Source organism: Coregonus lavaretus, assembly GCF_964263955.1.
Source record: "Coregonus lavaretus genome assembly, chromosome: 32".
NCBI lineage: Eukaryota > Metazoa > Chordata > Actinopteri > Salmoniformes > Salmonidae > Coregonus > Coregonus lavaretus.
This window is the reverse complement of record NC_140019.1, coordinates 33,755,952-33,782,388: the sequence shown is the minus strand read 5'-3', so window position 1 is coordinate 33,782,388 and position 26,437 is coordinate 33,755,952. Positions and strand designations below refer to the sequence as shown.

The following is a 26,437-nucleotide window of genomic DNA, read 5'->3' as shown; positions in this document are numbered from 1 at the left end:
AATTCTCTTGAAATTGGACGGTGATGTATGTAATGTTCTATCAAGAAATATAAATGAAAAGCATTCCAGGTGAGCTGGTTGAGAGATTGCCAAGAGTGTGCAAAGCTGTCATCAAGGCACAGGGTGGCTACTTGAAGAATCTCAAATATAAAATATATTTTTATTTGTTTAACACTTTTGGTTACTACATGATTCCATATATTTGTTATTTCATAGTTTTGATGTCTTCACTATTATTCTACAATGTACAAAATAGTAAAAATCAAGAAAAACCCTTGAAAGAGTAGGAGTGTCCAAACTTTTGACTGGTACTGTACATAGACACTGTTGAATTATTTGTATATAAATTATATTCATAGAACTGTCAACACTAATAATGTTTTCTCTCAATGTAATGTGTAATTGTAATAGAATTTGATAGGCAGAATTGTATTTTATAGTATGAACATTAAAACAATGAACTCTTACATAAATGATGTATAAATGTGTTTATTAAACTGAAACGTATACCTCCCAAGTTATAAACATGACAAGGTTTTAATCCAATTTTTTGTTTAATAATAAAATACGTCTTTACTCTGGGTGAGTTGTTAATATCTGACACTAATTACACAAGATGAACACCAGAGGAGGATCCACTCATCTTCTCCATCCTTATCATTCCATGAATTCACTGTTGATTTCCTGATGATGATGATGTGCACTCCATAAGTACATTTAAACTTTGATGATCCATGTTTACTAGAAGTCTCTCTTCAGCCTCGCAACATTTATCAACTGAGCAGGAATGGTCAATGAACTTACCTGTGTGTGACCCTGGATGGAGATAGTCATTTCATTTGACCATGAATTCAATTAATATAAACCATTTAATAACACCTTTCAGTTGTTTATAATATTTCAAATAAAAACCACTTGAATACACACTACAGGAGGACTGCTGCTTTATGGCAGATTAAAAACACACATTTTTGTTGTAGCCGAAGACAAACACCTGATTCAACTCATCGAGGGATTGATGATTAGTTGACAAGTTGAATTAGGTGTGCTTTTCCACGGAGGGCTACAATTAAAATTAGTACTGTTTAAATCAAATTTGATTTGTCGCATATGATGAATACAACAGGTGTAGGCTTTACCTTGAAAAGATTGTTTACGAGCCCTTCCCAACGAAATCAGGCCACACCCGGCCATGATTATAGACACCTGTGTGTGTCCTTTAACACGATATAAACTTGTGACCCACAGTGTTTGTCACCTGATGAAGACAGCTTGTCTGTCAAAACGTTGGTTATAAAAATAAAAAAATCAATTGCTTACACACTAAAATTACAACTTTCCCACAATTAAAACCTTACACTCAAGGAGCAAAACACCGGCCTAGATTTGCACAACTAAGCACATTGTCAGCTTCACACATTTTGCAAAACATTACACACAGTAATTTGCAAAACACTAAACACACTTGTATGCATTTGACACAGAAATGTATCATGATGTCATTTCCTTGCAATTTCAAAGCAAAGGCTTTCAAATGAACACACCCATGAACCAATTGGTTAAACACAGCCACCAGGTGTGCACACACACTGGTGCTTAATTGTAGACACACCAATCAGGTTTAAGCACTATAAAAAGGCAACAGGTAAGTTCACCTGTCTTCAAAAAATAAATGGACGGTGTCAGAGGAAGAGGAAGAGGGATAGGAAGACCTGGAGGAGGGGTAGGACATGCACAAAGAAGAAGACAACCAAATCGGTGTAACGAAATTCGTGCTACAATTGTGGACCATGTAATAAACCACGGACTAACACTGAGAGTACAGCCTAACCTAAGCAGGTACACAGTGGCATCAATAGTTCAGACATTTCGCCAAGAGCACAGGTGAGAAACGTATCTTCTGTCAACAGAAAATCCATAGCTTACTGCATGTACTATATCAACAGTTTTGGTATTGTTGATCTATTTTCTTATAATTAGATGTGATGCCTAGCTTAAAAAGAATACATTAATGATCAAACATAATAGGGTTGTGCTGTACTGATATAGATTGTTTAACATAACAAGCTGTGACTAATGTGAGGAACCGTTAGGGGGGAGGCTGAGATAGACTTGTGACACACACACACACTGCCTCTTTGTTAAACCGCTCAAGGACATGTGTACTGCAACAATGAAGAAGAGGAAACTATGTCTGTGGTTGCTGACTCTCGAGACAAGTTGCAAAAACAACTGATGCCCGGCAACCGTGAAGCGCCAAGAGGCTGTGACCAGCCTGTGCGCCAACGATAGGCTGAGTAAGTTTAAACCACGCTCAGCCTCTACTCTGACAGACCCGCTTTGAGCGGGAACTATCTCTGTCAGAGTATTAAAGAAGAACTTTGTGTTTGAGCAGTTAGTTATCTGTTAGCCCTGTGAGGTGTTACAGTGAGCCCGTATATACGAAGATTGCATTTACCATTTATTCGCTTGACTAATTATATTAATAAAAAAGCTGAGAATATATTCAGTGACTTAGTGTTAAAGTCTGTTCTGATACCAGATTCGAATGACACAACTTAACAATTGGTGACCCCGACGTGATCTGGTAGAAGGACTTCGCTGGAACTTGTCCGGTCGATTGGCTCTTGCTGTCGTCGGACGGTGTGCCTCACAAATCCTGACCGGTCAGACAAAAAGGTAAGCAGAATAACTAAAGTTCTGCATATTGGCATTATCCAAATTTATTTTGTGAGACACCTGTTTGATGTAAGCTACCAAATTGTATAATTCATAAAGTTGAAAACGTAATTAACAATTATTAGTTGACTGTATGAAGCGTGTATTGTGGTGAATGCAATTTTAAAACCGATCGATCGTTGATGATATAACGAGTGAATGAAATGTGCTAGGTAGTAACTACCAGTTGTGTATGTGGTTAGTCGGCGTACTTAACCGGAATGTGTGTGGGTAAACATAGGTACAGTGGGGAGAACAAGTATTTGATACACTGCCGATTTTGCAGGTTTTCCTACTTACAAAGCATGTAGAGGTCTGTCATTTTTATCATAGGTACACTTCAACTGTGAGAGACGGAATCTAAGACAAAAATCCAGAAAATAACATTGTATGTTTTTTAAGTAATTCATTTGCATTTTATTGCATGACATAAGTATTTGATCACCTACCAACCAGTAAGAATTCTGGCTCTCACAGCCCTGTTAGTTTTTCTTTAAGAAGCCCTCCTGTTCTCCACTCATTACCTGTATTAACTGCACCTGTTTGAACTCGTTACCTGTATAAAAGACACCTGTCCACACACTCAATCAAACAGACTCCAACCTCTCCACAATGGCCAAGACCAGAGAGCTGTGTAAGGACATCAGGGATAAAATTGTAGACCTGCACAAGGCTGGGATGGGCTACAGGACAATAGGCAAGCAGCTTGGTGAGAAGGCAACAACTGTTGGCGCAAATATTAGAAAATGGAAGAAGTTCAAGATGACGGTCAATCACCCTCGGTGGGGCATCAATGATCATGAGGAAGGTGAGGGATCAGCCCAGAACTACACGGCAGGACCTGGTCAATGACCTGAAGAGAGCTGGGACCACAGTCTCAAAGAAAACCATTAGTAACACACTACGCCGTCATGGATTAAAATCCTGCAGCACACGCAAGGTCCCCCTGCTCAAGCCAGCGCATGTCCAGGCCCGTCTGAAGTTTGCCAATGACCATCTGGATGATCCAGAGGAGGAATGGGAGAAGGTCATGTGGTCTGATGAGACAAAAATAGAGCTTTTTGGTCTGAACTCCACTCGCCGTGTTTGGAGGAAGAAGAAGGATGAGAACAACCCCAAGAACACCATCCCAACCGTGAAGCATGGAGGTGGAAACATCATTCTTTGGGGATGCTTTTCTGCAAAGGGGACAGGACGACTGCACCGTATTGAGGGGAGGATGGATGGGGCCATGTATCGCGAGCCAACAATCTTGGCCAACAACCTCCTTCCCTCAGTAAGAGCATTGAAGATGGGTCGTAGCTGGGTCTTCCAGCATGACAACAATCTGAAACACACAGCCAGGGCAACTAAGGAGTGGCTCCGTAAGAAGCATCTCAAGTTCCTGGAGTGGCCTAGCCAGTCTCCAGACCTGAACCCAATAGAAAATCTTTGGAGGGAGCTGAAAGTCCGTATTGCCCAGCGACAGCCCTGAAACCTGAAGGATCTGGAGAAGGTCTGTATGGAGGAGTGGGCCAAAATCCCTGCTGCAGTGTGTGCAAACCTGGTCAAGACCTACAGGAAACGTATGATCTCTGTAATTGCAAACAAAGGTTTCTGTACCAAATATAAAGTTCTGCTTTTCTGATGTATCAAATACTTACGTCATGCAATAAAATGCAAATTAATTACTTAAAAATCATACAATGTGATTTTCTGGGATTTTTGTTTTAGATTCAGTCTCTCACAGTTGAAGTGTACCTATGATTAAAATTACAGACCTCTACATGCTTTGTAAGTAGGAAAACCTGCAAAGTCGGCAGTGTATCAAATACTTGTTCTCCCCACTGTATAACAACGAATGTAATGTACTAGATACCGGGTATCAAGTTTGATTGTGGTTAATAAGTCTGGGACTATTATTAACGAGACTGAGTGAAGTTTGGGAGGCCAACCCAATCGTGTGAATGAAGTACATTAGATATTAGTCGGCGCACTAATATCGGTTTGAATGATCCACGGATAATAAATACAGGCAAGGTCCCTTAGCTGTACGGGCTAGGTTCTCTCCAAGGCAAGGTCCCGTAGCTGTACGGGCTAGGTTCTCTCCAAGGCAAGGTCCCGTAGCTGTACGGGCTAGGTTCTCTCCAAGGCAAGGTCCCGTAGCTGTACGGGCTAGGTTCTCTCCAAGGCAAGGTCCCGTAGCTGTACGGGCTAGGTTCTCTCCAAGGCAAGGTCCCGTAGCTGTACGGGCTAGGTTCTCTCCAAGGCAAGGTCCCGTAGCTGTACGGGCTAGGTTCCCTCCAAGGCAAGGTCCCGTAGCTGTACGGGCTAGGTTCTCTCCAAGGCAAGGTCCCGTAGCTGTACGGGCTAGGTTCTCTCCAAGGCAAGGTCCCGTAGCTGTACGGGCTAGGTTCTCTCCAAGGCAAGGTCCCGTAGCTGTACGGGCTAGGTTCTCTCCAAGGCAAGGTCCCGTAGCTGTACGGGCTAGGTTCTCTCCAAGGCAAGGTCCCGTAGCTATACGGGCTAGGTTCCCTCCAAGGCAAGGTCCCGTAGCTGTACGGGCTAGGTTCTCTCCAAGGCAAGGTCCCGTAGCTGTACGGGCTAGGTTCTCTCCAAGGCAAGGTCCCGTAGCTGTACGGGCTAGGTTCTCTCCAAGGCAAGGTCCTGTAATTGTGAACATATTACAGGCCAGGTTCCAGGTTATACTGAGGAGGTTTAATGAGTGTATGTAGTACATTTGATATTAGTCCGAGATCTAATATCGGTTTGGTTGACCTACGGGTAAATAAAAGGTTGGGGACCTGAGTTATATCATTCAATTCAGCGCTAAGGAAATAGATCACTAGGAGTAATAAATAAACTTGGATAGTTAGATCACGGTAGATTACAATTAAATATGACCAACCAGGAGACCGAGAGGGTGCTGAAAGCATTGAAGTCAGCACTAGAAATGAATGGGGGTAAAGACGGTAAGGATTGGAAAGAACGGGGGGAGATTCGATGGGGATGTTCACCATAAAAGTGCTGCCAATAACCACCACCAGCCCCGACCGGACAGGGACAGATCCAGTCGAACCACTCCAGGCCCAGCTCGGACTCCACCCACAAAGGTACCAAACCCTGTTCAGCAATACCAGTCCTGACGGGAGTATCTCTAAAGCCCTAGTTGGTTTAGATAAACTATCAGCTGAAATGAAGAGCATGGCTGGAGTGGAGGAAAACAGACTGTTTTCTTGGTTGGGTGAGTGGTTTGGTAAGTATGCTGCACTGGTGGTTACTGGATTTCTGACCTTAATTGTTATGTTTTTAATTTTGATGCTGTGCTGCCTGTATTATCCCTTGTCTGAGAAAGTCTGTTACAGATGTCGTGCACGTTGCTGGTATGATGTCGTGCATGCTGCTGGTATGATGTCGTGCACACTGCTGGTATAATGCCTTTGCTGGAGGCACAAGAAGGAGATGCAGACACTGAGTCTAGCTTTCGGAGGAAAATGGGGTTGACAAAGGATGACCCTTGGTTTGCTATTGGTGAGGTGGTGGAGTGACACCCTAGTGGGTGTCTAAAGGGGGAATCAAAATTCCCTGTTTGTGTTTTTATGTTTTAATCCATTTTAACTATTGTGAATGTTTGTCTTTCCTTAGGTGAAGGTTTGAAGTTCCTGGGTGGCTGGTAGCCAACCTAGTACAAGTTAGGTGTAGATGGAAGACTGAAGGCCTTTTTATTATCATTATTGCCTATTAATAAAAGTTTGATTATTTTTGTTTGTATTGTATTTTAATGAGTGACACCCTAGTGGGTGTCAAAAGGGGGAATCCTAAATTTCCCTGAAATTTCTTATTTTGGGTTCACACCCAGTGGATGTGAAAAGGGGGATTGTGGGGATCTATTTTCTTACTAGATGTGATGCCTAGCTTAGAAAGAATACATTAATGATTAAACATAATAGGTTTGTGCTGTACTGATATAGATTGTTTAACATAACAAGCTGTGATTAATGTGAGGAACCGTTAGGGGGTAGGCTGAGACAGACTTGGGACTCACACACACACTGCCTCTTTGTTTAACCGCTCAAGGACATGTGTTCTGCTACAATGAAGAAGAACAAACTATGTCTGAGGTTGCTGACTCGAGACAAGTTGTAAAGATAACAACTAATGCCCGGCAACAGTGATGCGCCATGGGGCTGGGACCAGCCTGTGTGCAATCGATAGGTTGGGTAAGTTTAAACCACACCCAGCCTCTACTCTGACAGGCCCAGCAGGGAGCGGGAACTATCTCTATCAGAGTATTTAAAGAAGAACTTATAACAAAAGCTCAGTTCTCTGTCTGCCCTGCGTGGTTTTTCAGTGGGCCCGTATATACGAACATCATATTCACCATTCAAGTGTTTGCATTAATTAAAATACTAGTCTATTTTAGAAGACGTGTATTGACCTCTTTTTGTTCCTATACCAGATTTGAATTGACGCAACTTGACACTAGCTTCACTATTAACTAGCTAACTTTATCAGGCAGCTTTAGATGCGAAGGGAAAATGAATATATTTGCTAGTTAGTTAACCATCTGATTTGATTAAGTTGATTATAAATGCCATTTGCTAGCTAGATAGCTAAATTGAAACTACTGTGGGAAAGCTAGCTAACTCCCACCATCATCACTGCAGTGTAGCTAATGTTAGCTAGTTTTCTAGAAAATAAAAAATATATATTTGAAGCTATATTTTAAAGACTAGTTACTGACAAAATGGTTGGATTGTTGAGCAATGTGCAGTAAATGCTAACACTGCTTTGGTGGTGAAACGTACATCATGTATTTATTGTCATCTCCCTATCGGGCCACTGCATGCTGTGACAAGGACCTGGACGGTGACACACATCTGCTTCAAGCTGCCTGCCTGAATACTGGGGCATTCAGTGCCCTTTGATTACAGCACGTTTCCATATCTCTGTCTTGTAGCCATTTAACATGTACTGAATATACCCACTCAAATTCATAGGAACTGCTACGTACACAAGAACTGACTTATTCACTTGTCCCTAGCTGCGTTTTAGACAGGCAGCCCAATAGTGTTTTCCACTGATAGGTCTTTTGACCAATCACATCAGATCTGTTCACATCAGCTCTTTTTCAGAGCTGATCTGATTGGTCAAAATACACTTTTGTGAAAAGAAAGATCAGACTTGAGCTACCTATATAAATGCAGCCTATTTGTCCTATTCTTCAGTCTTGTCTGGGATATACAGTGAGGGAAAAAAAGTATTTAGTCAGCCACCAATTGTGCAAGTTCTCCCACTTAAAAAGATGAGAGGCCTGTAATTTTCATCATAGGTACACGTCAACTATGACAGACAAAATGAGAAAAAAATATCCAGAAAATCACATTGTAGGATTTTTAATGAATTTATTTGCAAATTATGGTGGAAAATAAGTATTTGGTCAATAACAAAAGTTTCTCAATACTTTGTTATATACCCTTTGTTGGCAATGACACAGGTCAAACGTTTTCTGTAAGTCTTCACAAGGTTTTCACACACTGTTGCTGGTATTTTGGCCCATTCCTCCATGCAGATCTCCTCTAGAGCAGTGATGTTTCGGGGATGTCGCTGGACAACACGGACTTTCAACTCCCTCCAAAGATTTTCTATGGGGTTGAGATCTGGAGACTGGCTAGGCCACTCCAGGACCTTGAAATGCTTCTTATGAAGCCACTCCTTCGTTGCCCGGGCGGTGTGTTTGGGATCATTGTCATGCTGAAAGACCCAGCCACGTTTCATCTTCAATGCCCTTGCTGATGCAAGGAGGTTTTCACTCAATCTCACGGTACATGGCCCCATTCATTCTTTCCTTTACACGGATCAGTCATCCTGGTCCCTTTGCAGAAAAACAGCCCCAAAGCATGATGTTTCCACCCCCATGCTTCACAGTAGGTGTGGTGTTCTTTGGATGCAACTCAGCATTCTTTGTCCTCCAAACGCGACGAGTTGAGTTTTTACCAAAAAGTTATATTTTGGTTTCATCTGACCATATGACATTCTCCCAATCCTCTTCTGGATCATCCAAATGCACTCTAGCAAACTTCAGATGGGCCTGGACATGTACTGGCTTAAGCAGGGGGACACGTCTGGCACTGCAGGATTTGAGTCCCTGGCGGCGTAGTGTGTTACTGATGGTAGGCTTTGTTACTTTGGTCCCAGCTCTCTGCAGGTCATTCACTAGGTCCCCCCGTGTGGTTCTGGGATTTTTGCTCACCGTTCTTGTGATCATTTTGACCCCACGGGGTGAGATCTTGCGTGGAGCCCCAGATCGAGGGAGATTATCAGTGGTCTTGTATGTCTTCCATTTCCTAATAATTGCTCCCACAGTTGATTTCTTCAAACCAAGCTGCTTACCTATTGCAGATTCAGTCTTCCCAGCTTGGTGCAGGTCTACAATTTTGTTTCTGGTGTCCTTTGACAGCTCTTGGGTCTTGGCCATAGTGGAGTTTGGAGTGTGACTGTGTGAAATTCATAAAAAATCCTACAATGTGATTTTCTGGAAAAAAAATCTCAATTTGTCTGTCATAGTTGACATGTACCTATGATTAAAATTACAGGCCTCTCATCTTTTTAAGTGGGTGAACTTGCACAATTGGTGGCTGACTAAATACTTTTTTCCCCCACTGTATATCCAGAGAATGCCAGACTTTGATGCCAAAGTTTGATGCCAAAATTTGCCCACAAAGAACTGCCACGCCACCTTCCTGTTCAAGTGAGCACAGCACAACAAGGTGAGTCCAAAAATGTATTGTATGCTGCTGCATAAATGATGTAATATGCCAGGGAGATTTGTGTACTGTAGCTAAGAAAGTAATACTAAGTGTATGTTGTGTAGTAAAATGTTAGTAGCCCATGTGCCTCACCCTAATAATTTGGTCTATTTTGCCCTCTTAATTCCGCATACTGTTCTGACTTGGTGGAGCACATGTAGCCTATAGCCTGTTTTAGAGAAATGTAATCATCGAATATTGTAAGAGCTTTCAATGTCTGCTTATATGCCCCCTTTATTTATCCTACGGTTCTGACTTGGTGTACAGGGAAAATGCTGTAAGAATGGGCCATGTTCTGAATTCTGTCGCTGTACATTTCAAAAGTGCTGAAAAAATAGTTATATTGACTACGTCCGTCCTAGCTCGCTCATTAATGTCTTAATCGAAATTACGGATTGCCTCTTATCCGCTCATCGTCCCCTTAAGCCACATTTTGTACATCTCAATTGTCAGTAGAAACCACATTTGTTTAAGCAAGTCAGCCATATCAGCTATGTTTTTTTTAAAGGCAGTAAATGAGGCTGATGAACTGTTTCGCAGACAGACAAGGCTCTGCTGATGTAGCAGTGGTAAGGTGTTGGGAGTGCGGTTGGGACAGCTTTATGTAGGTCCTAACAGTTTGTGGGCACCATTAGTCACCGTTATAGTGCAGTTAATGTATTGTTTAGTGTTGTGTAGTGGCTTTGCTGGCTTGCATTAAAAAAATTAAAAATTGTTTGCCCCACCAAGATTGACATGCTAAAATCGCCACTGCATTTACCTCACTCATCCTCTCTTGCTCATGTGGGGAGCTACTTCCTGAGATTTGATTGATGCAACAATCCAGCCAATGGTTAGGTGGTTGTGGTTTTGGCAGAGGGAACTGATTGGTCAGGAGTAAAATATCCTGCCCCCAGAGCTGCATAAATCAAATTTTTACTTGCAAATCTCTTTCTACAAATTTACAAAACATTTTACAAGTTCATGAATCTTTTGGTAACATGACAACAGTTACAGAACTCTGTGTGCGGCAGATTCAAAATCTGCAAGTGTATTTTTTATTTACAGCAGAATATTCATACTCATAAATGGACCTGTAATAATTCTGAAAATAAATTATACTTGCGAATCTTATTGAATGTATGAACAAATGTCAAGTTACAAGTTTGCGACCATTGTTAAATCTTTCACATATGATACAAGCTTGCTAAATTAAATTACACATTTGCAATCATATTTGCAACCACGAATGTCAATGTACTACCACGAAATTCCAAATACATGCTCACATAGTTCTGTCATCATTATAATCCTATAGATTTGGAGCACAGTTGAAAGGTTGTTGGGTTTTATTTTTCTCATAATTGGATCTGTATGTGATGGATAGCTTGGAAGGAATGCATTAATGAGGAGCACTGTACTGATATGGATTGTTTCACATAACAGGGTGGGGAACGTTGGGGGTAGGACAGATAAGACTTGTGTTTCTTGCAGATGCGAACACTCTCTCTTTGTATTCTGTGAAACTGTCCTTGAACATGGAGTACAGTGGGATGATGTCTTTCTGGGTGCTGACTCCGCAGGTTATCATAGCAACTATGTCTAGTAACAAATGGAGTGCCGAGGAGTTGGGCCCACCCCTGCGCCAACGGATTGGCTGGACCACACTCAGTCCTTTGCTCTGGTTGGCCAACAGAAGAAGTGGAGGATTTCTGTCAGAGTATTTTAAGAAGAACTTAGAACAATGGATTAGTTAACTGAGTGCCCTGCGTGGTATTTCAGTGGACCCGTATATACGAACCTTCATACTTATCATACATACATTTTGCATATAATAAATTAAGCTTGGATTGAAGATCTCTTGATTCTTATTCCAATACCAGATTTGAATTACGCAATTTCTAACAAGGTTAATGCGCTGTACTTTTTAAAGCATGAGATATAATGCCTTGAGAGCATGAGAATTTGGTCAAATGCATGTGACTCATGGCCAATGCTTGAGAGTTGGCAGCTCAGATGTAAATGTATAATTCTACATAGAAAGAAACAGTCAACCATTGAGCTCTATCAGATAATGAAGAGACAGACTGGCTGGACTGTCAGCACCATGGGCAGACAACAACGGCAACACTGGCAAGTGGCAACTGGGCAGAGAGAGTTCAGTCAGTGATTTTCCACCCTCTTTCCCGCCGTTGTATGTTTGGCGCCAGAAGTTGTCTCGCGGACCAGTGGGCTTTGTTTGGCGCCAGAAGTTGTCTCGCGGACCAGTGGGCTTGTTCAATTGCTCACGAAATTTACCTCAGTTTAGAGTGACTGAACTGTGGATGGTCGGATTATATTGGCTCGATTTTCCAAACAACGGTTTCAAAAGGTAGGTAATTTAGCTAGCTAGAATACCAGGCTATAAATAGTAAAATATTGCTATGTTATTAGCTATATTGAGAATAATTTGTTAGCTCGGTAATGTACAGTAGCTAACGTTAGCTACGTTACCATAAACAAGTTTGCAGTGCTAAATTACAGAAGTACAGTGCTGTAACGTAGCTAGCTAGCGAACGTTACTGTGTTAACTACTATAAATGTACCTAGCTAGTGGTAGCTAACTAGCTAAAAGACAAACGCTAACGTTAGCTAGTTAACCAAAATAGTCAAATTAGCTACCTGCTGACAAATTAACACTTGATAATGATATTAACTATTTTCCTATATTTCGCACTTGTAGCTACAAGTTCAGGGGCAAAGAACTTCGAGGGAAGACAGCTAAAATGAGTTCTTCGGAAGAGGTGAGTTGAGAAATGCCTAGCAAGTTTATCAGCTAACAGTAGCTAACTAGCATAGACAAAGAAACTGATGATGGGACTAGAGGACAGGGGAACAGGACTCCCACGGGTCTTGCGGGTCCCGCAGGATTCTGTCAGGAATGGGAGTCAAATTCTAGAGTCAAGTTCGGGACAGGATGGGACAGTATCAAACAGTCCACAGGAAAGGTCAGTACAGGAATAGTGTTAAACTATTTTGGGAGGAAATATGTAATGTGTGTAGCATTTCATAAAAGAAAACCAACAATGTAGGCTAGGCCTAATATAGTTTACTTAATAGAAATCGATAACAAAATAAATTGTAATTTCTCCTCTCCCAGTTCGCTCTCTGTTAGGTCCAGTTGTAGCTTCTGTAGTTACTAGGCTGCCTCAATTGCCAACCTACATCAGTTGCAGCCAAGGACCCATCACTAACATTAACATTAAACCCAAGGATAGATGTTTTAGCTCAATTTGTTGTTGTCTTTGACAACAAAGGAACGAAGTACATGGCTTGTAAAAAAATCTGCGGTTTAATCAAATAGGCTACGAACCTGAGAGCGGGCATACTGTAGCTGCTCAACTCCCAACAACTTTACAGTCAATCCCAATTGTTCGAGTATTTAACTAAACCGTGCCATCTGAGGTGAAGAGTGAAAAAAAATTTTGATTGACTTATGCAGTACTGCCGCTCAGGTTATACATATTTGATGATCATGTTGTAAATGTAAATGCCTTGTAAATGTTAATATGTGCGCAGTGCTCAGCTGTAGGCTACAGTTTTATGCCTGTGCTGAGCAGACCATCCTGCTGGGGTCTCTGTCCTCATCCTCCAGCCTTAATCGATCTATATTTAGGTCATTGATAGAATAAGACTTAGGCCTACAGTCAGTGCATTTAACTAAAATAAGTAAGACAACCACATGTCACAGTCGCATATTGCATTACTGAAATTATTGTAAATACTTCCTAAACAAACACAATAGCCTACATATTTCTGCGCGCAACGGGATGGGAGTGATTTTTATCGGGAAGGGACAGTAATATTCCAGGGATATAGAACTGTTGCGGGATCAGGACAGCACAGGAAAACAAATTACAGGACAAGATGGGACAGGAATTCATTTTCACTCCCATGTCAACCTCTAGATGGGACCACTTAAGATGGAGAGGTAGAATTTAGCCATCTATCTATCTAGGTAGCTACTGTATCTGATATGGTGGTCCTCTGTAGCTCAGCTGGTAGAGCACGGCGCTTGTAACGCCAGGGTAGTGGGTTCGATCCCCGGGACCACCCATACACAAAAATGTATGCACGCATGACTAAGTCGCTTTGGATAAAACCGTCTGCTAAATGGCATATTATATTATATTATATGTTCAGGTGATTTCTGCTTGTGCCATTTGTACCTGAGCCAACATTATAGCTACACCTGCACACTCCCACTAGGATGATTTCGATGATCTGAAGACCTATTTCTCAAAGATGGAATGGACCCATCTAGTGAAATGTGAGAAAGTTCGGTACAGAAACTTGAAGAGGAACCACCTGGCTATGCTTACTATAGGTAAGTGTCCCAGGTGTAGCTGAACAGTGACAAAATGTCAATTTTGTAAAGATATTTATAACTTAACCCAAGATAGTTAATATGTGTTGTTTATAGTGGGAGCAAATGACGCATAGTCAGGGTTGCCAGGTCTAGCTGAAATTTCTAGCCTAATGACCACTCAAACCCCGCCCACAAGGGCTGAATAGCAGGCCAAAAATGTTTTCCCATAATTTTATTGAGCGAATTATGAAGGAATATCGACGTAATATGTATCGACATAGGCTAAGAAGAAAATTAGTTTGCCATTTAAATAATAGTTATTGTGAGCTTAAAAATAGATCGCAAGAGAAAATAGAATTTGCCCTTATTAAACTGGCCAGATCATTTTTCATCAATGGATGTTGATTTAACTTGTTTTGACTGCTATGATTAAGCAATAAGGCCCAAGGAGGTGTGTTATATGGCCAATATACCACGGCTGTTCTTAGGACGTATCCCTTAGCCGTGGTATATCAAAAATCAAATAAGTCGGAAGTTTACATACACTTAGGTTGGAGTCATTAAAACTTGTTTTTCAACCACTCCGCACATTTCTTGTTAACAAACTATAGTTTTGGCAAGATAGTTAGGACATCTACTTTGTGCATGACACAAGTAATTTTTCCAACAATTGTTTACAGACAGATTATTTCACTTATAATTCACTGTATCACAATTCCAGTGGGTCAGAAGTTTACATACACGAAGTTGACTGTGCCTTTAAACATCTTGGAAAATTCCAGAAAATGATGTCATGGCTTTAGAAGCTTCTGATGGGCTAATTGACATCATTTGAGTCAATTGGAGGTGTACCTGTGGATGTATTTCAAGGCCTACCTTCAAACTCAGTGCCTCTTTGCTTGACATCATGGGAAAATCAAAAGAAATCAGCCAAGACCTCGGGGGGAAAAAATGGTAGACCTCCACAAGTCTGGTTCATCCTTGTGAGCAATTTCCAAATGCCTAAAGGTACCACGTTCATCTGTACAAACAATAGTACGCAAGTATAAACACCATGGGACCACGCAGCCGTCATACCGCTCAGGAAGGAGACGCGTTCTGTCTCCTAGAGATGAACGTACTTTGGTGCGGAAAGTGCAAATCAATTCCAGAACAACAGCAAAGGACCTGCCATAAAAACGCCAGACTACGGTTTGCAACTGCACATGGGGACAAAGATTGTACTTTTTGGAGAAATGTCCTCTGGTCTGACGAAACAAAAATGGAACTGTTTGAGCAAATCAAATCAAATTTTATTGGCCACATGCGCCGAATACAACAGGTGCAGACATTACAGTGAAATGCTTACTTACAGCCCTTATCCAACAGTGCATTTATTTTTAATAACAAAAGTAAAATAAAACAACAACAAAAAAGTGTTGAGAAAAAAAGAGCAGAAGTAAAATAACAGTAGGGAGGCTATATATACAGGGGGGTACCAGTGCAGAGTCAATGTGCGGGGGCACCGGCTAGTTGAGGTAGTTGAAGTAATATGTACATGTGGGTAGAGTTAAAGTGACTATGCATAAATAATGAACAGAGTAGCAGCAGCATAAAAAGAGGGGGTGGGGGGCAGTGCAAATAGTCCGGGTAGCCATCGTTATGTTTGGAGGAAAAAGGGGGTACCTTGCAAGCTGAAAAACAACATCCCAACCGTGAAGCAAGGGGGTGGCAGCATCATGCTGTGGGGGTGCTTTGCTGCAGGAGGGACTGGTGCACTTCACAAAATAGATGGCATCATGAGGAAGGAAAATTATGTGGATATATTGAAGCAACATCTCAAGACATCAGTCAGGAAGTTAAAGCTTGGTCGCAAATGGCTCTTCCAAATGGACAATGACCCCAAGCATACTTCCAAAGTTGTGGCAAAATGGCTTAAGGACAACAAAGTCAAGGTATTGGAGTGGCCATCACAAAGCCTTGACCTCAATCCTATAGAACATTTGTGGGCAGAACTGAAAAAACGTGTGCGAGCAAGGAGGCCTACAAACCTGACTCAGTTACACCAGCTCTGTCAGGAGGAATGGGGCAAAATTCACCCAACTTATTGTGGGAAGCTTGTAGAAGGCTACCTGAAACGTTTGACCCAAGTTAAACCATTTAAAGGCAATGCTACCAAATACTAATTAAGTGTATGTAAACTTCCGACCCACTGGGAATGTGATGAAATAAATAAAAGCTGAAATAAATCATTCTGTCTACTATTATTCTGACATTTCACATTCTTGCAATAAAGTGGTGATCCTAACTGACCTAAAACAGGGAATTTGTACTAGGATTAAATGTCAGGAATTGTGAAACATTTTGGCTAAGGTGTATGTAAACTTCCGACTTCAAGTGTACGTCTATATTATTCTCAGAGGCTACCCGGAACATATCCCAGTCCGCGTGATTAAAACAATCTTGAAGCGTGGATTCCGATTGGTCAGACCAGTGTTCAATAGTCCTTAGCACGGGTGCTTCCTGTTTGAGTTTCTGCGTATAGGAATGGGAGGAGACAAATGGAGTCGTGGTCAGATTTGCCGGAAGGAGGTCCGGGGAGGGCGTTGTATGCATTGTGGAAATTAGTGTAGCAGTGAGCTAGTGTTCTTCCAGCCGAGTGCTACAGTCAATATGCTGATAGAATTTAAGTAGCCTTTTTCTCAAATTTGCTTTGTTAAAATCCCCAGCTACAATAAATGCAGCCTCAGGATATATGGTTTCCTGTTTGCGTAAAGTCCATTGAAGTTCCTTGAGGGTCATCGTGGTATCTGCTTGAGGGGGGATATACACGGCTGTAACAATAACCAAAGAGAATTATCTTGGGAGATAATACGTCGGCATTTGATTGTGAGGAATTCTAGGTCAGGTGAACAAAATGAGAATTACACCATGAGACGCTAATCATGAAACAAACCCCCCCACCCTCCTTCTTCCCGGAGAGATGTTTATTCCTGTCGGCGCGATGTACTGAGAACCCAGATGACTGTATGGACGGGGAAAGTATATCCCGAGAGAGCCATGTTTCCGTGAAACAGTATGTTACAATCCCTGATGTCTCTCTGGAAAGCAACCCTTGCCAAGATCTCGTCCACTTTGTTATCTAGGGACTGGACATTAGCAAATAATATACTCTGAAGTGATGGGCGGTGTGCGCGCCTCTCATCCCGCGGCGTTGTTTTGGGTCGGCATCTGGAATCAGTTCCAATGCCCTGGGTGGTGCGGACAAAGGATCCGCTTAGGGAAAGTTGTATTCCTGGTCGTAGGTGTTGGTAAGTTGACGCTGCTCTGATATCCAATAGTTCTTCCTGGCTGTATGTAATAACACTTAAGGTTTTCTGACCTAACAATGTAAGAAATAATACATAAAAAAACAAAGTACTGCAAAGTTTCCTAAGTACAAGAAGCGAGGCAGCCCTCTCTGTCGGCGCCATTTCTACATGACCATATACCACAAACCCCGGAGGTGCCTTATTCAGATTCAGAAATCGTGAATGTCCTCATAGGCAATTCACATATAAAAAAGTATACTTTTTTAAATAGCAAAGGATGTTTACAATGAAGTAGGCTGGGTAAGTGCAATTTCATAGTTAAAGTGCAAGTGATAAAGGGTAATTAGTCCAACATTTTGTTAAGTTGCAGAATTGCATTCGGAATAAAATAGTACCTGTGGCCAGGAGCTGGAATTCAGGGTGGAGTGGGTGGGAAGAGTCAACCGCTATTTTTTTTGCCTTCTGGAGGGCTCTGCTCAGGCAGAGAGATGACAGTTCTTGCTGTTGCTGCCCCATGATTTTTCCGCGAGTCCTGACTATCCTATTCTATCCACGTAGTCTTCAGATATACTATATATTCTATCCACATACTGTCCATAATGTCTATACACCCATCACATATACAGTGGGGGAAGAAAGTATTTAGTCAGCCACCAATTGTGCAAGTTCTCCCACTTAAAAAGATGAGAGAGGCTTGTAATTTTCATCATAGGTACACGTCAACTATGACAGACAAATTAAGGGAAAAAAATCCAGAAAATCACACTGTAGGATTTTTAATGAATTTATTTGCAAATTGTGGTGGAAAATAAGTAGTTGGTCACCTACAAACAAGCAAGATTTCTGGCTCTCACAGACCTGTAACTTCTTCTTTAAGAGGCTCCTCTGTCCTCCACTCGTTACCTGTATTAATAGCACCTTTTTGAACTTGTTATCAGTATAAAAGACACCTGTCCACAACCTCAAACAGTCACACTCCAAACTCCACTATGGCCAAGACCAAAGAGCTGTCAAATGACACCAGAAACAAAATTGTAGACCTGCACCAGGCTGGGAAGACTGAATCTGCAATAGGTGAGCAGCTTGGTTTGAAGAAATCAACTGTGGGAGCAATTATTAGGAAATGGAAGACATACAAGTCCACTGATAATCTCCCTCGATCTGGGGCTCCACGCAAGATCTCACCCCGTGGGGTCAAAATGATCACAAGAACGGTGAGCAAAAATCCCAGAACCACACAGGGGGACCTAGTGAATGACCTGCAGAGAGCTGGGACCAAAGTAACAAAGCCTACCATCAGTAACACACTACGCCGCCAGGGACTCAAATCCTGCAGTTCCAGACGTGTCCCCCTGCTTAAGCCAGTACATGTCCAGGCCCGTCTGAAGTTTGCTAGAGTGCATTTGGATGATCCAGAAGAGGATTGGGAGAATGTCATATGGTCAGATGAAACCAAAATAGAACTTTTTGGTAAAAACTCAACTCGTCGTGTTTGGAGGACAAAGAATGCTGAGTTGCATCCAAAGAACACCATACCTACTGTGAAGCATGGGGGTGTAAACATCATGCTTTGGGGCTGTTTTTCTGCAAAGGGACCAGGACGACTGATCCGTGTAAAGGAAAGAATGAATGGGGCCATGTATCGTGAGATTTTGAGTGAAAACCTCCTTCCATCAGCAAGGGCATTGAAGATGAAACGTGGCTGGGTCTTTCAGCATGACAATGATCCCAAACACACTGCCCGGTCAACGAAGGAGTGGCTTCGTAAGAAGCATTTCAAGGTCCTGGAGTGGCCTAGCCAGTCTCCAGATCTCAACCCCATAGAAAATCTTTGAGGGAGTTGACAGTCCGTGTTGCCCAGCGACAGCCCCAAAACATCACTGCTCTAGAGGAGATCTGCATGGAGGAATGGGCCAAAATAGTGTGTGAAAACCTTGTGAAGACTTACAGAAAACGTTTGACCTGTGTCGTTGCCAACAAAGGGTATATTGAGAAACTTTTGTTATTGACCAAATACTTATTTTCCACCATAATTTGCAAATAAATTCATAAAAAATCCTACAATGTGATTTTCTGGATTTATTTTTCTCATTTTGTCTGTCATAGTTGACGTGTACCTACATTTACATTTACATTTTAGTCATTTAGCAGACGCTCTTATCCAGAGCGACTTACAGGAGCAATTAGGGTTAAGTGCCTTGCTCAAGGGCACATTAACGTCATTTAGCAGACGCTCTTAGCCAGAGCGACTCACAAATTGGTGCGTTCACCCTATAGCCAGTGGGATAACCACTTTACAATTTGGGGTGGGGGGGAATACCTATCCCAGGTATTCCTTAAAGAGGTGGGGTTTCAAATGTCTCCGGAAGGTGGTGAGTGACTCCGCTGTCCTGGCGTCGTGAGGGAGCTTGTTCCACCATTGGGGTACCTATGATGAAAATTACAGGCCTCTCTCATCTTTTTAAGTGGGAGAACTTGCACAATTGGTGGCTGACTAAATACTTTTTTCCCCCACTGTATACAGTACCAGTCAAAAGTTTGGACACACCTACTCATTCAAGGGTTATTTGTACTATTTTCTACATTGTAGAATAATAGTGAAGACATCAAAACTATGAAATAACACATATGGAATCATGTAGTAACCAAAAAAGTGTTAAAAAACATATAAAAATATATTTGAGATTCTTCAAAGTAGCCACCCTTTGCCTTGATGATGGCTTTGCACACTCTTGGCATTCTCTCAACCAGCTTCACCTGGAATGCTTTTCAAAGGAGTTCCCACATATGCTGAGCACTTGTTGGCTGCTTTTCCTTCACTCTGCGGTCCAACTCATCCCAAACCATCTCAATTGAGTTGAGGTCGGGTGATTGTGGAGGCCAGGTCATCTGATGCAGCACTCCATCACTCTCCTTCTTGGTCAAATAGCCCTTCCACAGCCTGGAGGCGTGTTGGGTCGTTGTCCTGTTGAAAAACAAATTATAGTCTCACTAAGCGCAAACCAGATGGGATGGCGTATCGCTGCAGAATGCTGTGGTAGCCATGCTGGTTAAGTGTGCCTTGAATTCTAAATAAATCAGTGTCACCAGCATAACGCCATCACACCTCCTCCTCCTCTTCCATGCTTCACGGTGGGAACCACACATGCGGAGATCATCTGTTCACCTACTCTGCGTCTCACGAAGACACGGCGGTTGGAACAAAAAATCTCAAATTTGGACTCATCGGACCAAAGGACAGATTTCCACCGGTCTAATGTCCATTGCTCGTGTTTCTTGGCCCAAGCAAGTCTCTTCTTATTATTGGTATCCTTTAGTAGTGGTTTCTTTGCAGCAATTCAACCATGAAGGCCTGATTCACGCAGCCTCCTCTGAACAGTTGATGTTGAGATGTGTCTGTTACTTGAACTCTGTGAATCATTTATTTGGGCTGCAATTTCTGAGGCTGGTAACTCTAACTTATCATCTGCAGCAAAGGTAACTCTGGGTCTTCCATTCCTGTGGCGGTCCTCGTGAGAGCCAGTTTCATCACAGCGCTTGATGGTTTTTGCGGCTGCACTTCATGAAACTTGACTGACCTTCATGTCTTAAAGTAATGATGGACTGTCGTTTCTCTTTGCTTATTTGAGCTGTTCTTGCCATAATATGGACATGGTCTTTTACCAAATAGGGCTATCTTCTGTATACCACCCCTACCTTGTCACACCACAACTGATTGGTTCAAACGCATTAAGAAGGAAATCAATTCCTGTTAATTGAAATGCGTTCCAGGTGACTACCTCATGAAGGTGGTTGAGAGAATGCCAAGCATGTGCAAAGCTGTCATCAATAAATATATTTTGATTTGTTACTACATCATAAAAATAAAGAAAACCCTTGAATGAGTAGGTGTGTCCACAAACCTTTGACTGGTACTGTATATACTGTATATTGATACTCCGACATTGCTCGTCCTAATATTTATATATTTCTTAATTCCATTATTTTACTTTTAAATTTGTGTGTATTGTTAGATATTACTGCACTGTTGGTGCTAGGAACGCAAGCGTTTTTTGCTACACCCGCAATAACATCTGCTAAACGTGTGTGCGACCAATAACATTTGATTTGATTTGACTATCTTGCCCAATCTATTTTTCTGTGCAATGTTGATATTCCCAAACTAGCAGGTCAAGCAGTAGAACAGAATGCTCTCAATTCATGGTTTATAAAAGATAACTATGATGGTTAGATCAACATAAACAAAAGTGCAGTTTCCATAGGAAATACAGTCTGTTGGCCTTCCTTAAAAGTAGTGTCAGGACACTGATCCCAGGACAGCTTGTTGTCAATGACTAGCCTAAGGTATTTTTACTCCTCCACTATTTCGATGGGCTCACCTTCTATAAGTGATGGTGTGTACATGGTAGTGTTCCTTCGAAAGTCAATCACCATATCCTTTGTTTTTGATATGTTTAATTTTAGATGGGATGACTCGCACCAGACAGTAAAGTCATACAGAGCCTGTCCGTGCTTGGTCTCATCCCCTTCGAGGAGACTGACCAAAGCAGTGTCGGCAGCATATTTGACCAGGTGGTGCCCTGGGAACTGGCTCCGGCAGCTGTCTGTATACAATATTAATGCTATTATAAACTGGTTATCAAAGTAATTAGAACAGTAAAAAAATATGTTTTTATCATACCCTTGGTACACCGTCTGATGATATACCACGGCTTTCAACAAATCAGCATTCAAGGCTCAAACCACCAAGTTTATAATTAAGCAATAAGGCCTAAGGTTTTGTGGTATATGGCCAATATACCACGGCTAAGGGCTGTTCTAAAGCACAACACAACTTAGAGTGCCTGGATACAGCCCGTAGCCGTGATATATTGGCCATATACCACAAACCCCTGAGGTGCCTTATTGCTATTATAAACTGGTTACCAACGTAATTAGAGCAGTAAAAATAAATGTTTTGTCATACCTGTGGTATGTGGTCTGATATACCACGGCTGTCAACCAATCAGCATTCAGGGCTTGAACCACCCAGTTTATGATTGGAAATAAATCCCATTTGCTCATGTGCACAACTATAGATAAATCCGACAGGAGAGTTTGAGTGATGAAGTTGGACATAGGATCTCGAAATCTGTGCAAGAAACACTTAGACGAATTTCAAAAAAATGAATGTTAGGCTATTTCCTGGCAATTGTGCTGTTAATATGTGCCAGATGTTAAGACTACAAACCGTTATAAATGGCATATTTGCAAGATTTACTTGTTATTTCAATAGGCATAGGCTGCTGACAAAAATCAGGTTTATAATTGCAATTCAATGTTGCCATGGTTTGCTGAGCTAGATGCAGGTAGCCTGTAGCCAACATCTAATTTCAGGGAAAAGTCCACAATGAAACTGACATTAAATGTGGAGAATGATACATTTGCGATAGAGCTGTAACCATGGTCACAATTGATAACTTCAAATTTAATTAACTAAACATGGCCATTAATAATTGCATAATAACACAAGGCTACAACAAACTGAAGTTATAGAATATTTATTATCTATCCATTTGCCAGCTCCAGGTAGGCTACACAAGTGGCACAAATTGATTTGGTATTACTCCAGTGATATCGTCATTTCAACATAAACTCAGCAAAAAAAGAAACGCCCTCTCACTGTCAACTGCGTTTATTTTCAGCAAACTTTTTTAACATGTGTAAATATTTGTATGAACATAACAAGATTCAACAACTGAGACATGAACTGAACAAGTTCCACGGACATGTGACTAACATACATGGAATTATGTGTCCCTGAACAAAGGGGGGGGGTCAAAAGTAACAGTCAGTATCTGGTGTGGCCACCAGCTGCATTAAGTACTGCAGTGCATCTCCTCCTCATGGACTGCACCAGATTTGCCAGTTCTTGCTGTGATATGTTATCCCACTCTTCCTATGATGCTGTGACACACCGCCCCAGACCATGACGGACCCTGCACCTCCAAATCGATCCCGCTCTAGAGTACAGGCCTTGGTGTAACGCTCATTCCTTCGACGATAAACGCGAATCCGACCATCACCCCTGGTGAGACAAAACCGCGACTCGTCAGTGAAGAGCACTTTTTGCCAGTCCTGTCTGGTCCAGCGACGGTGGGTTTGTGCCCATAGGCGACGTTGTTGCCGGTGATGTCTGGTGAGGACCTGCCTTACAACAGGCCTACAAGCCCTCAGTCCAGCCTCTCTCAACCTATTGCGGACAGTCTGAGCACTGATGGAGGGATTGTGCGTTCCTGGTGTAACTCGGGCAGTTGTTGTTGCCATCCTGTACCTGTCCCGCAGGTGTGATGTTCGGATGTACCGATCCTGTGCAGGTGTTGTTACACGTGGTCTGCCACTGTGAGGACAAGCAGCTGTCCGTCCTGTCTCCCTGTAGCGCTGTCTTAGGCGTCTCACAGTACGGACATGGCAATTTATTGCCCTGGCCACATCTGCAGTCCTCATGCCTCTTTGTAGCATGCCTTAGGCACGTTCACGCAGATGAGCAGGGACCCTGGGCATCTTTCTTTTGGTGTTTTTCAGAGTCAGTAGAAAGGCCTAAGTTTTCATAACTGTGACCTCAATTTCCTACCGTCTGTAAGCTGTTAGTGTCTTAACGACCGTTCCACAGGTGCATGTTCAGTAATTGTTTATGGTTCATTGAACAAGCATGGGAAACAGTGTTTAAACCCTTTACAATGAAGATCTGTGAAGTTATTTGGATTTTTACGAATTATCTTTTAAAGACAGGGTCCAGAAAAGGGGATGTTTCTTTTTTTGCTGAGTTTATTTATTGTATCAAATGGTAGGCTACAGTAGCCTACAATGGCATCGAAATTAATAGCCTTCTTGATGGCCAACAGATGCAAATATATCATTCTCCACAGTTTCATTGTGGACTTTTTCCAATTACAGAAGGATGGGAGGGATTTCCATCATTTCCATTTCAAATTTCCACTCGTGCAGCGCTCAAGACCGAAGAACTGAGAAGGCGTAAAACACTTAACTTCTCTTGATACGGTTTTCCATAAGAAAAGTCGACATTAGAATGCATTTGACTTTAAACCACCTCTGAGCGAATGTATCTAAAGCGCTCTAGTGTGCCTAAAGTCGTTTTCCAGTGCTTTGTCGCCTTTATATCAGTTCTAGCGCGCGAATATGTTTTTTGGAAATAGGTTTCTCCATAATGACCAATCTAAATAGCCTGCCTGCAACTGGTAAAAAGCTGTCACGATGTCCGTCTCTGTGACTCCGCTGCCTGCTGCAGCACTCTGTCAACCAGTGCTCTCAACACACACCCCCCTCTGGCCCTCCCCCTCCTCACTCACTCACTCACTCATTCACTCACTCACTCACTCACTCACTCACTCACTCACTCACTCACTCACTCACTCACTCACTCACTCACTCACTCACTCACTCACTCACTCACTCACTCACTCACCAGTAACAGCCTGCCTCACTGCCTGATAGTCAGCAGCAGCAGGTCACAATGAATATATTTAAACAAAACAATTACCTTGAGAGAGAAATGCCATCGTGGCCGTGGTGCAATTTAGAAGTAGCCCAAAAACCCGCAACCCGCAGCCAATACATTTTCACCTGCGACATAGTTTTAAAAGTAGACCAATTTAGCGGGAAAACATGGCAACCCTGAGCATAGTGGGCAGAACAAGCAAGGAGGTGGGCAAAGCCAAGCAAGAGCTAGCGAGATCCTATTGGCTTGTTGTAGCATGTATTTGCATATTTCCGTTAGGGAACGCCTCCTCTGTGAATTATGGGTGTGTACAAACTCAATTACACTTTGCACTCCTTCTAAACAATGCATTTTTTTTTTTTTTTTGCCAAAGCGTCAAGTCTATACAACTTAGTGCACTGTGTTTGTAACAGATTATAGATTTGGGAACAGAAACATTTATTGAGATCAGATGTTTCATCGATGAGACAATGAGCAGAATGTGGGCCCAGTTTCACCTAATTCAAACCTCTCCCTCTAGACTGGACTTCCTCTCACTACCATATTTGGTGGTGAGAACGTTCTAAACGGACGCTTCATCGTTATAGCCCCTGTGATGTGTCTGGTTTACCCCTTCGGTCTGTGATTTTAGATTCATCACTATTATTATTATATATTTTTTACTCCTGTATTGCGCCATGTCTCTACTCTGTGTGTTGTATAGAGCAGAGTGTCTCTACTGTGTTTGCTAATGTGTCCCTCAGGGCTGAACTCCCCGGTACCTGCGTTTATGAGGAGAGGCAGACCTAAAATGGTAAACACTGCTCCGCTTCTCGCACCCAGTGACTCCGAGGAGGATGAGTGGACCCCTCGACTGGAGAGATGCCCACCAGGTAGAGCAGTAGTAGTAAATTAGGATGTTATAAGAAGTATCGTGTTAGTAGAACGATAGGACCTACCCAGATACCACTAGGCTAGTAGACTGGTAGGACCTACCCTGATACCACTAGGCTAGTAGACTGGTAGGACCTACCCTGATACCACTAGGCTAGTAGACTGGTAGGGCCTACCCAGATACCACCAGGCTAGTAGACTGGTAGGACCTACCCAGATACCACTAGGCTAGTAGACTGGTAGGACCTACCCAGATACCACCAGGCTAGTAGACTGGTAGGGCCTACCCAGATACCACTAGGCTAGTAGACTGGTAGGACCTACCCAGATACCACCAGGCTAGTAGACTGGTAGGGCCTACCCAGATACCACCAGGCTAGTAGACTGGTAGGGCTAAAGGAGTGGAAGGTATGCTAAAATATGTGAAATGGTCTGTGTTACGTTTAGGGCAAACCCGTTTTGTTGATATCTGGTATATCATGAAAATAAATTAAATAGAGCATGTTTTTGGACTCATTCAGTGGCGGCTCCTGAAAAAATTCTCAGGGGGGGCAATTTTTCTGATGATTTAGGTGACCTACACACATTTTAAAAAAGATATGTCCAGCAACAACATGAAGACAGGGGCAGCATATAAGTCAATACTGATATACACATTACTTGCTTCAAAAAGGCCTCATGGTTGAATTGGAAATATGTGCACCTGAGCAAGCAGGAGCTTTTGATAGAGGCTACTGAAAACATTGATGCAAGTTATTGGTAATAAGAAATTTTTATAGACTTCCATATTCTGCCCTCTTGTATAGATTTGTGAAAATGAACAGTGATTTGAAAACAGAATTTGAAAATAATTTATAGAAAAGGTAAACACAGCTATCTGTATGGCTTTGTAAATATGAACAACCATATTCTGGCCAATTGTATAGATTTGTAAAAAAAATTG

General features: G+C 42.1%; 1 protein-coding gene across 1 annotated transcript in view; it reads left to right on the top strand.

Annotated features, from left to right (window-relative positions):
* Window positions 1-12,250: 12,250 nt before the first annotated feature.
* LOC311107258 (uncharacterized protein) overlaps window positions 12,251-26,437 on the top strand; it is a gene marked incomplete at both ends in the record, with an annotated part of 120,472 nt that continues 106,285 nt past the window's right edge. Inside the window, one exon of the mRNA XM_084149738.1 lies at window positions 12,251-12,268. Within this exon, the coding sequence (XP_084005864.1) occupies window positions 12,251-12,268 (18 nt within the window). The remainder of the gene's footprint in view (window positions 12,269-26,437) is intronic.